The following is a 13555-nucleotide window of genomic DNA, read 5'->3' as shown; positions in this document are numbered from 1 at the left end:
GGCCACAAACCTGCAATCCTGCCGGGTGTGGTGGCGCACGCTTGTAATCCCCGTGCTTGGGAGGCGGAGACAGGAGGATCGCGCAGGTTCAAAGCCAGCCGCGCTGGCATAAGAGACCCTGTTTCAAAAATATAAAATAGGTCTGGGAGTGTAGCCCGGAGGAAGAAGGGCTTCCAGGAACCCCAGTACTACAAAAAAACAAAAACAAAAACAAAAACAACCTGCAATCCTTCTGTCTTAGCCTCCCAAGTACTCGGATTACAAGTGTGGGCCACTACATCCAGCTTGATTTAACATTTTCTTAACTATTGCTATTTCTACATCATTATTATTATTTGCAGTACTGAGGATTGAACTCAGGGCCATTTTACCTCCACGCTACACCCCCCAGACCTATTTTTTTATTCTTTATTTTGAAATAGGGTCTCACTGAGTTGTGGAGGGCTTCACTAAGTATATGAGGCCGGCTGTGAACCAAGATCCTCCTGTCTCAGCCTCCTGAGATTTGGGATTACAAGCCTGTACCACCACGCCCAAGCTCTCCATTATTATTTTTCTTGTGCTCCACTTACAAAGTTTTCTAGGTTTGGTTTCAACTATTTCACCCAGAGGCCCTTTTAGTTTTGGTGAATGGTACTCCTAAACAAGAGCTTTCAAAAGCTCATGGTGAATGCTCTAGACTCCAGCCCACACTTAGAGCCCAGAACTCAATGTCCAACGGCCTGCTCAGTACTTCTATTTCTTTTCTTGGTTCTGGGGACTGAACCCAGAGGCATTCTACCTCCAACCTACATCCCCAGCTGTTTTCTTATTTGGAAACAGAGTCTCACTAAGTTGCTGAGAGCCTTGCTAAGTTGCCAAGGCTGGCTGTGAACCTGCGATCCCAATGTCTCAGCCTCCCAAGTACTGGGACTACAAGTGTGCACCACCACACATGGCTCAGTATCTCCATTTCAATGTTCTACAGACACCTCAAATTATATGTATCAAAAGACTGGGTGTGGCTCAGTGGGAGAGTGCTTGCCTAGCACATGTGAGGCCCTGGACTTCATCCTCAGCACTGCAGAACAAAATGTAGGTATTAGAAAGCAAACTTACACTCTTCTCTAAAGGTCTTCTTCCTCTAGCCTTCTCTCAGTGAATAGTACCAGCAATCTTCCAAATATTCACACAGAAGTTAGCTACCACACTAGTTGAACCAGAATAATCTTATCTGAACTATTGGTATTCTCTAATACTAGTTTCCTAGCCATTATTTTTATCTCCTCTAATTCTATGTTCACACAGGAAACAAAACGATCTTTTAAAAATGTAGACAAACTCGCCGGGTGTGGTGGTGTGCGCTTGTAATCCCAGCATTCCGGAGGCTGAAACCAGAGGATCCCAGAGGATCGTGGTTAGCGGCCAGCCTCAGCTATTTAGTGAGGCCCTCTGCAACTCAGTGAGACCTTGTTTCAAAATAAAAAATAAAAATAGGGCAGGGGGTGTCGCTTGGTAGTCAAATGCCCTGGGTTCCATACCCAGACCCACAAAAAATCCAAAACAAACCAAAAATATGTAGACTAACTCAATATTCCTGTATTTAGCACTTACTACAAAATCTAAAACTCTTAATACACTGTCTGGCAACTTCCTATCACCACAATCTCACCACTGGCTCTTGTATTCCCTTATCTACCACAATGACGCTCTAGTCCAGTTTGTCTAATATCTATGTTCCTTCCTAGTTCAGGATATTCACACTCTTCGCTCTAGCTTCTCATTCTTCAAATTTTAACTTTTTTTTGTGTGTGTGGTACTGAGGATTGAACTCAGACACATTCTACCTCTGAGTTATATCCCTAGCCCCATACTTTTTTATTTTGAAACAGGGTCTCATTGAGTTGCAGTGGGCCTCACTAAGTAGCTGAAGCTGGCTGTGAACCTGTGATCCTCCTGACTCAGCCTCCCAAGCACTGGGATTACAAGTATGTGCTACCATGCCTGGCAAATCTCAACTTTTTATCCTTAGGCCATAACTAACCACTCTGGTAATTAGGTTCCTTTTCCCCTGTTCTTTATTCTCCATCTCTTTATTTCTTCTGTTCTATTAACTTTCCAGCATTTTTCAATTATGTCATTATTTATTTGCTTACCATTCTATTTGTTATCCTTCATTAAGTTAAAAATAGATGAGGTCAGATATCAGGACTTTTAAACTCTGCTGCTATATGCCAGAGACTAGAACAGTGCTACTGGTTTTGGAGTTCAATGAATGAGCAAATGAATGAATAAATGAATGAGTTCAACTTTGTTTACCCAGCTAACTTTTGCTCATCATTCTGGCCCCAGTGCAGGTTCACTTCTAAGGGAAGCCTTCTCTACTTTGGACTGATTATGACATGCTTTCCTAACATGCTCTCCATAGAAAGAAACATTTAATATAACTTTTTTTTTCTTTTTTTGCTACTGTTACTGTTTACTTTCTATCTCATCCATGAACATTTCCATGAATTAATTAACTATACCTTATTCTCTATTAGATAACAAGGCTCACAAAGTAGAACACATGGCAAATACCTGATATTCAATAACTGCCACTGGTTAAATAGTTGTCTAAAAATTTGTCAGATATGTCAGGCTGGATGGCTCACACTTGTAATCCCAGTAATTTGGGAGACTGAGACAGGAGAATCATAGCTTCACGGCTAGCCACAGTAACCTAGTTTCAGAATAAAAAATCAAATAGGGCTGAGGATGTAGCTTAGAGACAGAATGCCCCTGAGCCTGGGTTTAATCCCCAGTGTCACAGACACACACACAAAGTCAAATGAACCTAAGTACAGGATGTCTTCTCTTTACATTGTTAAGAACTAAAGGGCCATTAGCTTCTCACCTGAGACAACTTTTATTTTTCAAAAGTTCATGAATACTGGCATGATCATAGCACACACTATAATCCCAGCATTTGGGAGGATCAAGACAAGTTCAATGCCAGCTTTAGAACTTAGAGAGACTCTGTGTCAAAAAAAAAAAAAAAAAAAAAAAAAAAGGGCTGGGGGTTGTAGCTCAGAGGTAGAATACCACCCCTGGGTTCAATCGCCAGTATGACCAAGGGTGGGGGGCACCTCAGGAATAAAATTACAAAAAAAAAAAAAAAATTCATGTTTCAGAAGAATTTCTTCCCTAATGCACAATATTGTAATATTTTAGAGGAACAATAATAGTAAATAAGACCTATTTATTTACTAAGTATAAATCAATGCGTTAAGCCTAACAGTATCATTTACTTCTTATAACCTACAAATTCCATTATATAGGAGAGGATATTGAGGTTTACAGAGTTTATTTAAAGAATCTGATGAAAAATATAAGTATTTTCTCTAGAAAAATTACATGAGGATCCATACACTTTACTGACAATGTGTATGGACCTTCTAGAATTAAATTATAAACTCTCAGAGTTGAGACTTCTGAAAATCAATTGATAACTCAGGTATAACTTTTACTTGAATACTTACTCTTTTTTGTTTTCTATCTTAATTCCCCAAAGACATTTTCTATATATAAATATATTATCTAATCTATTTCATGTCTTTTTATATCTAATTGAAGTAGCTTTTATGAAGATATCTAAGGTACTCTGCAAAATAAAGTCTCTGAATATTCACTTGAATTTTACAGTGCTGAAAATGTTCAGTAATTCAATTTTTATTATGACATATACAAGATCAATAAGTATTCTTATTATACAGAAACATTTGTAACTATTGGCTTAATATATATTAAAAATCCTATACACATATACTAAAAATCCTATACACCAGTAATAGATATCAATGAGTCATTTCTTCATAATGAACTTGTGTAAAGCCTTTCTATATAAGAAAGAGAAATCATTTTTCCTGGTTTCCAAAAGCTTTTATTTTTTTAAATGGTACTAGGGATTGAACTCAGGGGCATTCAATCTCTGAGATACACACCCAACCCTATATTTGTGTGTGTGTGGGGGGGGGGGAGCGACTGGAGATTGAGCACAGGGGCATTCACCTATAAGCTACAAGCTACACCCCTATCTTTGAGGACGGAACCCAGGGACATAATACCGCCAAGCTACACCTCCAGTCCTGTTTTATCCTGTGTGTGTGTGTGTGTGTGTGTGTGTGTGTGTTGGTACTGGAAATGGAACCCTTCTACCTCCGGGCTACACTCCGAGACCTATTTGATATTTAGTTCGAAATAGGGTCTCTTAAGCCAGCACAACTGGCTTCAAACCTGCGCGATCCTCCTGTCTCCACCTCCTAAGCGCGGGGATTATAAAGCCAGGCTCCACCACGCCTAGCTTTATCCTTTATTTTGAAACAGGGTCTCATTGAGTTGCAGAGGGCCTCACTAAGTAGCTGAGGCTGTCCACGAACCGGGATCCCCATCTCAGCCTCCCAAGTACTGGGATTACAAACCTGCACCACACCTGGGCCTATCCCTGTTTTATTTTGCAACAGGGTCCAAGTTGCAGAGGGCCTCACTAAATTGCTGAGGTTTCCCACAAACCTGCAATCCTCCTTTTGTGGCCTCCCAAATAGTAGGATTACAAGAGTGCGCCACTATGCCTGGCTCTATTTTGTTTTTTATTTTGAAAGAGCATCTCACTAGAGCTGGATGCGAACCTGTGATCCTCCTGTCTCAGCCTCTCAAGTACTGGGATTTTAGGTGTGTGCCACCACACCCAGCTCTGTAGTTTTGACAATGCTCCCTCTTTTCAAAACATAAAATCAATACAAAGACATTTCATACATTTAAAGAAAGTAAAAACTTTTAAAAGATTTCAAAATACATTTATATAAAAGCAAAAATAAAACGAAAACCTATTAAAAATTCAACCACCTTTATCAGGCAACCACTGGGAAAATAATCTATTATAACAAAAAGTAACAAAATACCCTCTTACCTGTCAAGGTCTGTATTGCCCTTTCACTGGAAGGCAGTGGCTCCTTTCTGTGAGGCCGATTTAGTGAAGTGTCCTGTGCAGAAAAGAGTCCAGGGCTGTCAGTTAATTTCTTCCGGCCACTCGAGTTAGGGTTTGAAACTCTGCAGCTGCCTATTGCACTTGTGAAAAGGTTCGTATGTTCATCACTGCTGGCTGGCTCAGAGTTGGGAGTAAATCCTCCAAGGGATAAACTTGGAGAACTCTCTGAACAGTCAATTTGTAAAGGTGTCTGCAATCCCAAGGCTAATGAACCAGACTCTGAAGGCTCTCGGTGGACCCACTGTTCTTCTCTGTTTATTAAGCTCTTTGAAGGAGAGAGATGAGGGCAGGACATGTGACACCGGTGCTTTTCCTTATGCTTGTATCGCTCTCCAACACTATCCTTTCCAAATCGGTAGCGCTTCAAAGACTCCAGGACGGATCTAGAAGAACCAGTGTCCATGGAAACCTGCGATTGTTCAGAAGAACGGTGTTCTCTGTGTTTGTGACGGTGCCTGTGTTTGTGCTCAACCATCCAACCGTAGGCCATCTCAGGAGGTACGCTGGGGTAAGTACTCATGGAAAGGAGAGGAGTCCTGCTGGTTGTAAGAAAGGCCTCCTGTCTGAGTAGCTTATGCTTTTTCTTGTGGTATTTGGTGGGATTGAGAAGTAAATGACCAGCATGCATATAGGACGGAGGTGGAAGTGGAGTGGTAAAAGAAGGGGAGGGGGGAGGAGGATAAAGAGTCGGGGGATATCTTCCATAGTAACCTAATCCTATAGGAGCAGCTGTAAGGGGTGAAGGAGAATAAGGCATGCCATAAGAGGGATAGAATCCAGTACTAGAAAGAGGAAAGCTAAGGCTGTGCATAAAAGGCATTTCAGCCATTGCCTCCCTCATTTTAGGGGGCCTCCCTCTTTTCTTTTTTAAATCAGGTTTTCGAATGTAGTGCAAAGGGTCTAAGGGAAAAGAAGGATGCGTATAGAAACTATTAAAGTTGATGCGAAAAATAGTTGGCAGAAGGTCTCGGGGGATGAAATGATGACTTCGATGGGTGATCCGAATTTCACTCAGACGACTTATTAGTTCCTCGAGTTCTGCAATGAAGTCTGGATCCTGTCTATTTCGAAGTTGTGGGTATTTCTTTTTCCGTTTTCGTTTCTGCCTTTTCAACTTGTCATAGCTGAGGTAATCATGACTCCTGCGCTTACATTTGTGTTTGTGTTTTTCTTTAAGACTGCTTAGTACTGTAGAGGTTTCAGGGGGAATCAGAGAAACATGCTCAAAAGAATGTCTCCTCTTTTTTTGTCCACAAAATTTCTCTGCCCTGTCTGATGTGCTGTTATTATCTGTTCCAATTCCACTATCGCTGGGAATGGTCTCATCACTATGAGACTCACTGATTGGGGAAGGAGTGGCTTCTTTGAGAGATGTGAGTTCACTCAAGTGGGAAGGAGAATTTGGCAACAAAGTAGGAGGAGATAACCGCCTCCTCCCCTTTGAAGCCTTTTTCATCGCAAGAGTCTGAATCATATTGCCCTGTCTAGAGTGTAAATGTAAATATGGCACTGAACTGGGTTCAACAAAGCCTGCGTCACTACTTACAGGGCTCTGACCTCCACTGGTCCCAGAAGACTGAGAGCAGATAGGTGATGGAAGAATCTCAGAACTACTAGCAGATGAAGGCAGTAAAGGGGGTAGGATCTGTCCTAATGCCGACCCAGCTGCCTGCTGAGCTGTTTGCTCAAGGACAGCAAGGCTGGCAGGGCTACCAGAGAGAATGCCATTTAAGACAGTTTTTGGTTTGCGACCTCTTCTCTTTCCTATGTAAATGGTTCCTTTCTTGCTGACATTTATTTGTTGGCCCAATTTAGAGCCAAACGTGGCAGCAAGACTTGATACTGTATTATGGATTTTGGATTGCACTTTCCCTTTATTACTTGATTCTACAGAACTTGAAAGAATCTGATTCAACAACTTCTTTCTCTTTAAAGTCTTCATTTTATTTATTTTGCGGATAATTGTCTTCATTAGTTGTCCATTGTTTCTCTTCACAATTTTTTTATCTGGGTCCATCTCAAGGTCACTCATACTGCACACGCTCGGCCTCTGACTGTCATCCAGATCATCTGGATCCTGAAGCTGATCTTCGCTCTCAAAGAACTCACTGCCACTTCGATGGTTTTCACTTTCGGATTCTAACTTGCTTGGACTTTCAGAGGCAACAAATGGAGCTACTGATAGTACAGGTGGCTTCATCTTGACTGGTGACCTCATCTGCCTCTTAGGCCTGCCTCTCTTTTTTGGAAAAGGAGACACAGATAGACTTTGTTTAAAAGAAGGAATTTCAATTTCTGGCTGTAAAATTGGGGGTTCTTGTTCTTCCTTAGACTGCAAAGAAAAAACTTTTGAGGCAGGGATTTTTAAAGTCCTTTTAGGTGGACCTTCGAGTTGAGGCATCTCCTTAGATTTAGGTCTTCCTCTTTTGGGCTTATAAATATCAGACAAAAGGTCACTGGAGACACACATACTGGAGGACAGTTTGTGAGTAGCAAATGACTTATGAGATGTTTTTTCACTATCAGTTAAGAGAGCAAGAGATGGAGCTGTGGATTTGCTCAACTTTGGCAATCGGCGTTTAAGGAAGTCGTGATCTACAAATGAAGACGATCCAAGGTTTTTCATGAACTTGGCCGACTCAGAATTACAATTTGATAGTGAGCTACATGAAACATTTTTAAAAAGCTCTGATCTTTCTAATTCTAGCCCTTTTGGAGATCGGCATGTGCTTCTTGCCACCACTTTAGTCCACCGAGGTTTTCTTCCTTTTCTTTTTTTTAATGGTTTGGACTGCAAGCTAGTACTTAGGCTTTCAGCAACTTGGCAGTGTTTGTCTGATGCAGTTACTGCACCAAGTTTTAGAAAAGGTTTGTTACTAAATAAACTAGTAAAGTTAACAACTGAAGGAGTAATTGTATGAATACTGGATTCAGAAGTCAAACTTGGCTTTTTTCCCAGGGAAGAGCTTATTCTTGGAATATCTATATGTGTAGTTTTTGAATCATTTAGCTCTTTATCAATGCCTTTAGAATCAATACTTATGCCATGACCCAATGACCTATGACCAACATTCAAGTGGGTACTTTCAGAAGTAAACTGGTTCTTTCCAACAGATTCAGCCATTTCTTCCATGAGCTCTGTGGTAGGACTTAAAAGTAACGGATTAGGAACCAATTGTGAAGAAGTTTCAGGAGGGCTTCTGGTTAAAGGATTAATAGATACAGTAGGTGATGGGGAAGGGAGATTGCTTTCTCCTACTGCACTAAAAGGGGATTTCGCTGTAGATGCATCAGAAGCACCTCCCATTTGAAAGTCTGGAGAAGTGCAATATACGGGAGGTTGCTTTTCATGCTTTGAGGTTTCAAAAGATCCCCTTTCACTGGGTGAGAAACTGTCTTGCTGAATACCTGTTCCTTCATTAAATAGTTCTTTTTCCAAGTTAATAATTTCTTTTCGAACTGAGAACTTTTCCAGTATGCTTTCTTTACTCTGCCGTATAACATTCTTTTCAAAAGTTTTGCTGGTGGCACTGTCTTTCAAGGATTCGGAGAGTTCTTGACTTTCATGATTGATGCTTGTACTACACGAAGCCTTAAGTGGTTCCTGAGTGGGGAGCAGTGCTTCGGCTTTAAGGTTTATGGCATCTTTACTGACCAGTCCTGCCATAGGACAACTCACTAGTTTTTTCCCAATGTCCTTATTAACCAATCCCATTGGTGAACTTGCTACAATCTTCTTTGCACAGTCCTTGGCCACTAGGCCAACAGTAGAACCCAACTTCTTTCCCAAGTCTTTATTAACCAGTCCAACCACAGTGCCAAGCCCCAACTTCTTGCCAGACTCCTTATTCACTAATCCTGGAACAATACCAATTCCTAGCTTCTTTCCTGAATCCTTGCTCAGCAGTCCTACTGTAGTGATAGTCCCTGGCTTTTTGCCTAAGTCTTTGTTAATGAATACCGCTGTAGTGCCAGCTCCCAGTTTTTTCACAGAGTCCTTACTGACCAATCCTACTGCTGCATTAAACACTGGCTTTTTCCCAGGATCTTTAGTTACCAATCCAACTGCTGTGCTGATAGCTGGTTTTTTAATTAAATCCTTATGTATTATTCCAGCTACAGAGCTTACGCCTGCTTTCCTGATCAAATCCTTGCTAACAAACCCTGCTGTAGTGCTAGTTCCTAACTTCTTCGGTTTTGTCTTGGAAGACTTGGAAGGAGGACAAGTAGCAATGAGCTGGGCCAACTTTTCTGTTACACTAGTTCCTCCATTCAGTAATGCTCTGTCCTTGAAGTCAGGATCACGGCTACCAACAAGAGTAGATGGTGTTGCATTAATGTAGTCTGCCATTTCTGAGTGTACTGGAGAAAGCTTCTTAGACAAAGGATTGTTTTCTCCCTGTGAATGAAGATGGATGCTTTCTTCAGATTGGCATTCAATGGCTGCAACATCACCAGCTTTCTTGTACAATTTTGAAAGGTCCTAAAATTTGAACCAAAAAAAAGTTTCAGAGAGAGTAAAACTTACTTCAATTTAGTACTACAATTGAACAAACTAAGTAATCATATATCAGATATAATATAGGTAATAGAACTTAAAAAAAAACAAGTGTTACATCAATGTTATAGTAGGATAGTCCATCTGCTCCTATATCAGAGTCTATCAAGATACATTTGGGGCTGAGAATGCAAGCTCAGTGGTAGAGTGCTCACCTCACATGCACAAGGCCCTGGATTCGATCTCTAGCACAGCAAAAACAAACAGGCACAGACAGTATGTTTGCTGACCTTCTATCACATAAATCAGGAAGGTCAGAAATATCTCTATGACCAGGAATGGTGGCGCATGCTTGTAATCCCAGTACTTGGGATGCTAAAACAGGCAGATTGCAGGTTTATAGCCAGCCTCAGCTACTTAGACTGTTTCAAAATAAAGAATAAGCTGGGCGTGGTGGCACATGCTTGTAATCCTAGTACTTGGGAGGCCAAGACAGGAAGATCACAGATTTGCGGCAAGCCTTACCTACTTATAGCCTTACCAACTTAGTGAGACCCTGTTTCAAAATAATGAATAAAAAAATAGGGCTCGGAGTGTAGTTCAAAGGTAGAATGCCCCTGGGTTCAATCCTTAGTAAAAAAAAAAAAAAGGTCAGGGGATGTAGCTAGAGGTAGAATGCTTCTGTGTTCAATCCCTAGGACCTTAAATATAAATTCTAGCTGGCCGTGGTGGCGCACCCTTATAATCCCAGCATCTGGGAAGCTGAGACAGGAGGATCACGGTTCACTGACAGCCTCAACTACTTAGGGAGGCCCTTTGCAACTCAGTGAGACCCTTTTCAAAATAAGAATAAAAAAATAGGGCTGGGGGTGTAGCTCGGAGGTCGAATGCCCCTGGGTTCCTTCTCAAGTACCACACACACAAAAAAAATCTTATTATGAAAAAATTAGAAAAAAAATTTAAAAATACTTATTTTTGTTAAAAGATTCATTTTTGTATGAAATCTTAAAGTAGGAAATCATTTACTGCAAGTAACTTGCTGTAAACCATTTAATTCATAAAGCTTCACTATGTACTTTAAAAACAATCTTCCTGCCTGGCATGGTGGTGCACGCTTGTAATCCCTGCGCTTGGGAGGCGGAGACAGGAGGATCATGCAGGTTCGAAGCTTAAGAGACCCTGTTTTCAAATAAAATTTAAAAAAGAAGTATGAAATAGGTCTGGGAGTGTAGCCCCAAGGAAGAAGGGTTTCCAGGAACCCCAAAACCACCAAAAAAACCCCCAAAAATCAAAAGAACCAAACTTCCTATTATAGACTGTCTTACTTCGGGATAACTATTGAATAGTTCTCCCAAGCTGGGCGTGGTGGTACACGCTTATAATCCCAGCATGTGGGAGGCTGAGACCTGAGGATCGCAGTTTGCGGACAGCCTCAACTACTTAGTGAGCCCCTCTGCAACTCGGTGATACCTAGTTTCAAAATAAAGAATAAAAAATAGTGCAGGGGGATGTAGCTCGGAAATCAAATGCCCCTGGATTCCATCCCAAGACCCAAAGGGAAAAAAAAATGAATAGTTCTCCCAAACTATAAGATACTCATAAAAGACTTAACATTGGAGACTTCCGTAAGGCACGGCCGCTATTGAGGCCTCTGAGGCCGGGATCGGAGCCTGCCGTGAGGCAAGGCCGGTGCTGGGGCCTTCAAGGCCGGGATCAGAGCCTGCTGAGAGGTTAGGCCGGTGCCGGGGCCACTGGCCAGCATTGGAGCCTTCCGTGAGGCAAGGCTGCTATTGAGGCCTCTGAGGCCGGGACCGGAGCCTGCCGAGGGATTAGGCCGGTGCCGGAGCCAGTGAGGCTGGAATCGGAGCCTGCTGCGAGGCAGTGCCGGTGCTGGGGTCTCGGAGGCCGGGATCAGAGCCTGCCGAAGGGTTAGGCCAGTGCTGGGGCCAGCGGCCGGCATCGGAGCCTTCCATGAAGCAAGGCCACTACTGAGGCCTCTGAGGCCTGGATCAGAGCCTGCCGAGGGGTTAGGCCGATGCCGGGGCTATCAGCTAACATCGAAGCCTGCCGTGAGGAAGGCCGGTGCTGGGGCCTCCGAGGCCAGGATCGGAGCCAGCTGAGGGGTTAGGCCAGTGTGGAGCCAGCGAAGCCAGAACCAGGGCCTCCCATAAGGCAAGGCCGCTGCTTGAGCCAGCGAGGTCTGGATCAGTCCACCGGGTAGCCAGGCCATTACTGGGGCCGTCAAGAGTGGGATCGGTATTTGCAACGCGGCATGCACAGAGAAATATCGCAGAAAATTAAAACTAGATGCTTCCCCTAATCAGCAATAACTAGGAGGAAAGGGGCAAGAGGAAGTGGTCGAGCTATAGAAAGGGCCCTATAGTGAAGCAATTAAGGTGACCAATCAGAGGGTATGAATAGGCGAGGATGTAGCTTCTTTAAAAAGCAGGAGGTACATAAACATATGTATCAAAGTTAATCACCAAATAAGCATGGGATCAGGGAGGGGGAGGGAATGAGATGGGGACTGGATGAGGGCTAATTGGATGATGTGTGCTTGTATATCCTCAAGTCTTATATTCCAATGTGATGTATGATTACAATGCACCAATAAAAAAAAAGTCTCCCTAGACAAACTAACAATATTAATGCTACCTCAATAAAAACATCACCATATTATCCATGTATGGGGCTCACACGTGTAATCACAGTACTTGGGAGGCTGAGAGAAGATAGCAGGTTCAAGGCCAGCCTCAGCAGCTTAGCAAGACCTTCAGCAACTTAGTGAGACTCTGTTTTAAGATAAAAAAGAACCGAGGGTATAGCTCAGAGGTTGAATGCACCTAGATTCAATCCTTAGTACGAAAACAAAAAACAAAGAACAAACAGCCAGGTGTGGTGGCACACACTTGTAATCCCAGCATTTGGGAGGCTGAGACAGGAGGATCACAGTTCGCGGACAGCCTCAGCTACTTAGTGAGGTTCTTTGTAACTCGGTGAGACCCTGTTTCAAAATAAAGAATAAAAAATAGAGCTGGGGGTGTGTAGCTCGAAGGTAGAATGGCCCTGAGTTTCATCTCCATAACCACAAAAGAAGGGAAAAAGCCCCGCACTTTTTCATAAATCTTTTGTATGTCCAAGTTGCTAAATCAATAAAGATCCTACTCCTGTGACAGTCAGACATATAAAATCATGCATGCTTTGCTGGGCATATGGTACATGTCTGTAATCCCAGTCCTTGGGAGACAGAGATAGGGAGAGGTAGAATGTCCTTGGGTTCAAATACTCAGCAACAGCAAAAAATATGTTTGATAGTATAGGATGATAAATATATTAAGTCTCTATTTTGATTGTTTGTCCACAGATACTTGCATCTTGTACTTCATAATAATAGAATGAAAATGGACAAAACTTGTATAGAATGAAATATCAATCAATAAAAAAAGCTAAAATAATTACCATTTAATTGAATTATACAACAGAAAGACAGGTATGGTAATGCATGATTGTAATCCCAGTACTTACTTATTTACTTATTTATTTTGTGTTACTGGGGATGGAACCCAGGGGCTTTCTACCTTTGGGCTATACCCCACACAGGGTCTCAGTAAGTTGCTGAGAGCCTCACTAAGTATGTGAGGCTGGCTTCAAACCTGCACGATCCTCCTGTCTCTGCCTCCCAAGTATTGGGATTACAGGTGTGCACCACCACGCCTGGCTATAATCCCAGTATTTGGGAGGCTAAGACAGGAAGAAAGCAGGTCTTAACTCTTTAAGGCCCTTTGCAACACAGAGAGAGAAAGAGCCTGTTTCAAAATAATAAATAAGCCAGCTGTGGTGGCACGTGCTTGTAATCCCAGCATTTGGGAGGCTGAGACAAGAGGATTGCAGTTCACGGATAGCCTCAGCTACTGAGTGAGGCCCTCCACAATTCAGTGAGACCCTGTTTCAAAATAAAGAATAAAAAATTGGGCAGGGGGTATAGCCTGGAGGTCAAATGCCTCTGGGTTCCATCTCCAGACCTGTAGTAGTAGTAGTAGTAGTAGTAGTAG

The 13555-nt window shown here is 42.4% G+C and overlaps 1 protein-coding gene across 2 annotated transcripts in view; it reads right to left on the bottom strand.

Annotated features, from left to right (window-relative positions):
- The window catches only part of ASH1L (ASH1 like histone lysine methyltransferase), a gene marked incomplete at both ends in the record, with an annotated part of 106786 nt that overhangs the window by 73635 nt on the left and 19596 nt on the right, over positions 1-13555 (bottom strand). For both annotated transcript variants that reach the window (XM_080691920.1, XM_080691921.1), the window contains one exon: positions 4928-9488. In XM_080691920.1, coding sequence (XP_080548046.1) covers positions 4928-9488 — 4561 coding nt within the window. The remainder of the gene's footprint in view (positions 1-4927; positions 9489-13555) is intronic.

The sequence above is a fragment of the Muscardinus avellanarius genome (assembly GCF_963383645.1).
Source record: "Muscardinus avellanarius genome assembly, chromosome: 3".
Classification (NCBI taxonomy): domain Eukaryota; kingdom Metazoa; phylum Chordata; class Mammalia; order Rodentia; family Gliridae; genus Muscardinus; species Muscardinus avellanarius.
The sequence above is the reverse complement of the archived record's forward strand: the minus strand, read 5'-3'. Positions and strand labels throughout refer to the sequence as shown.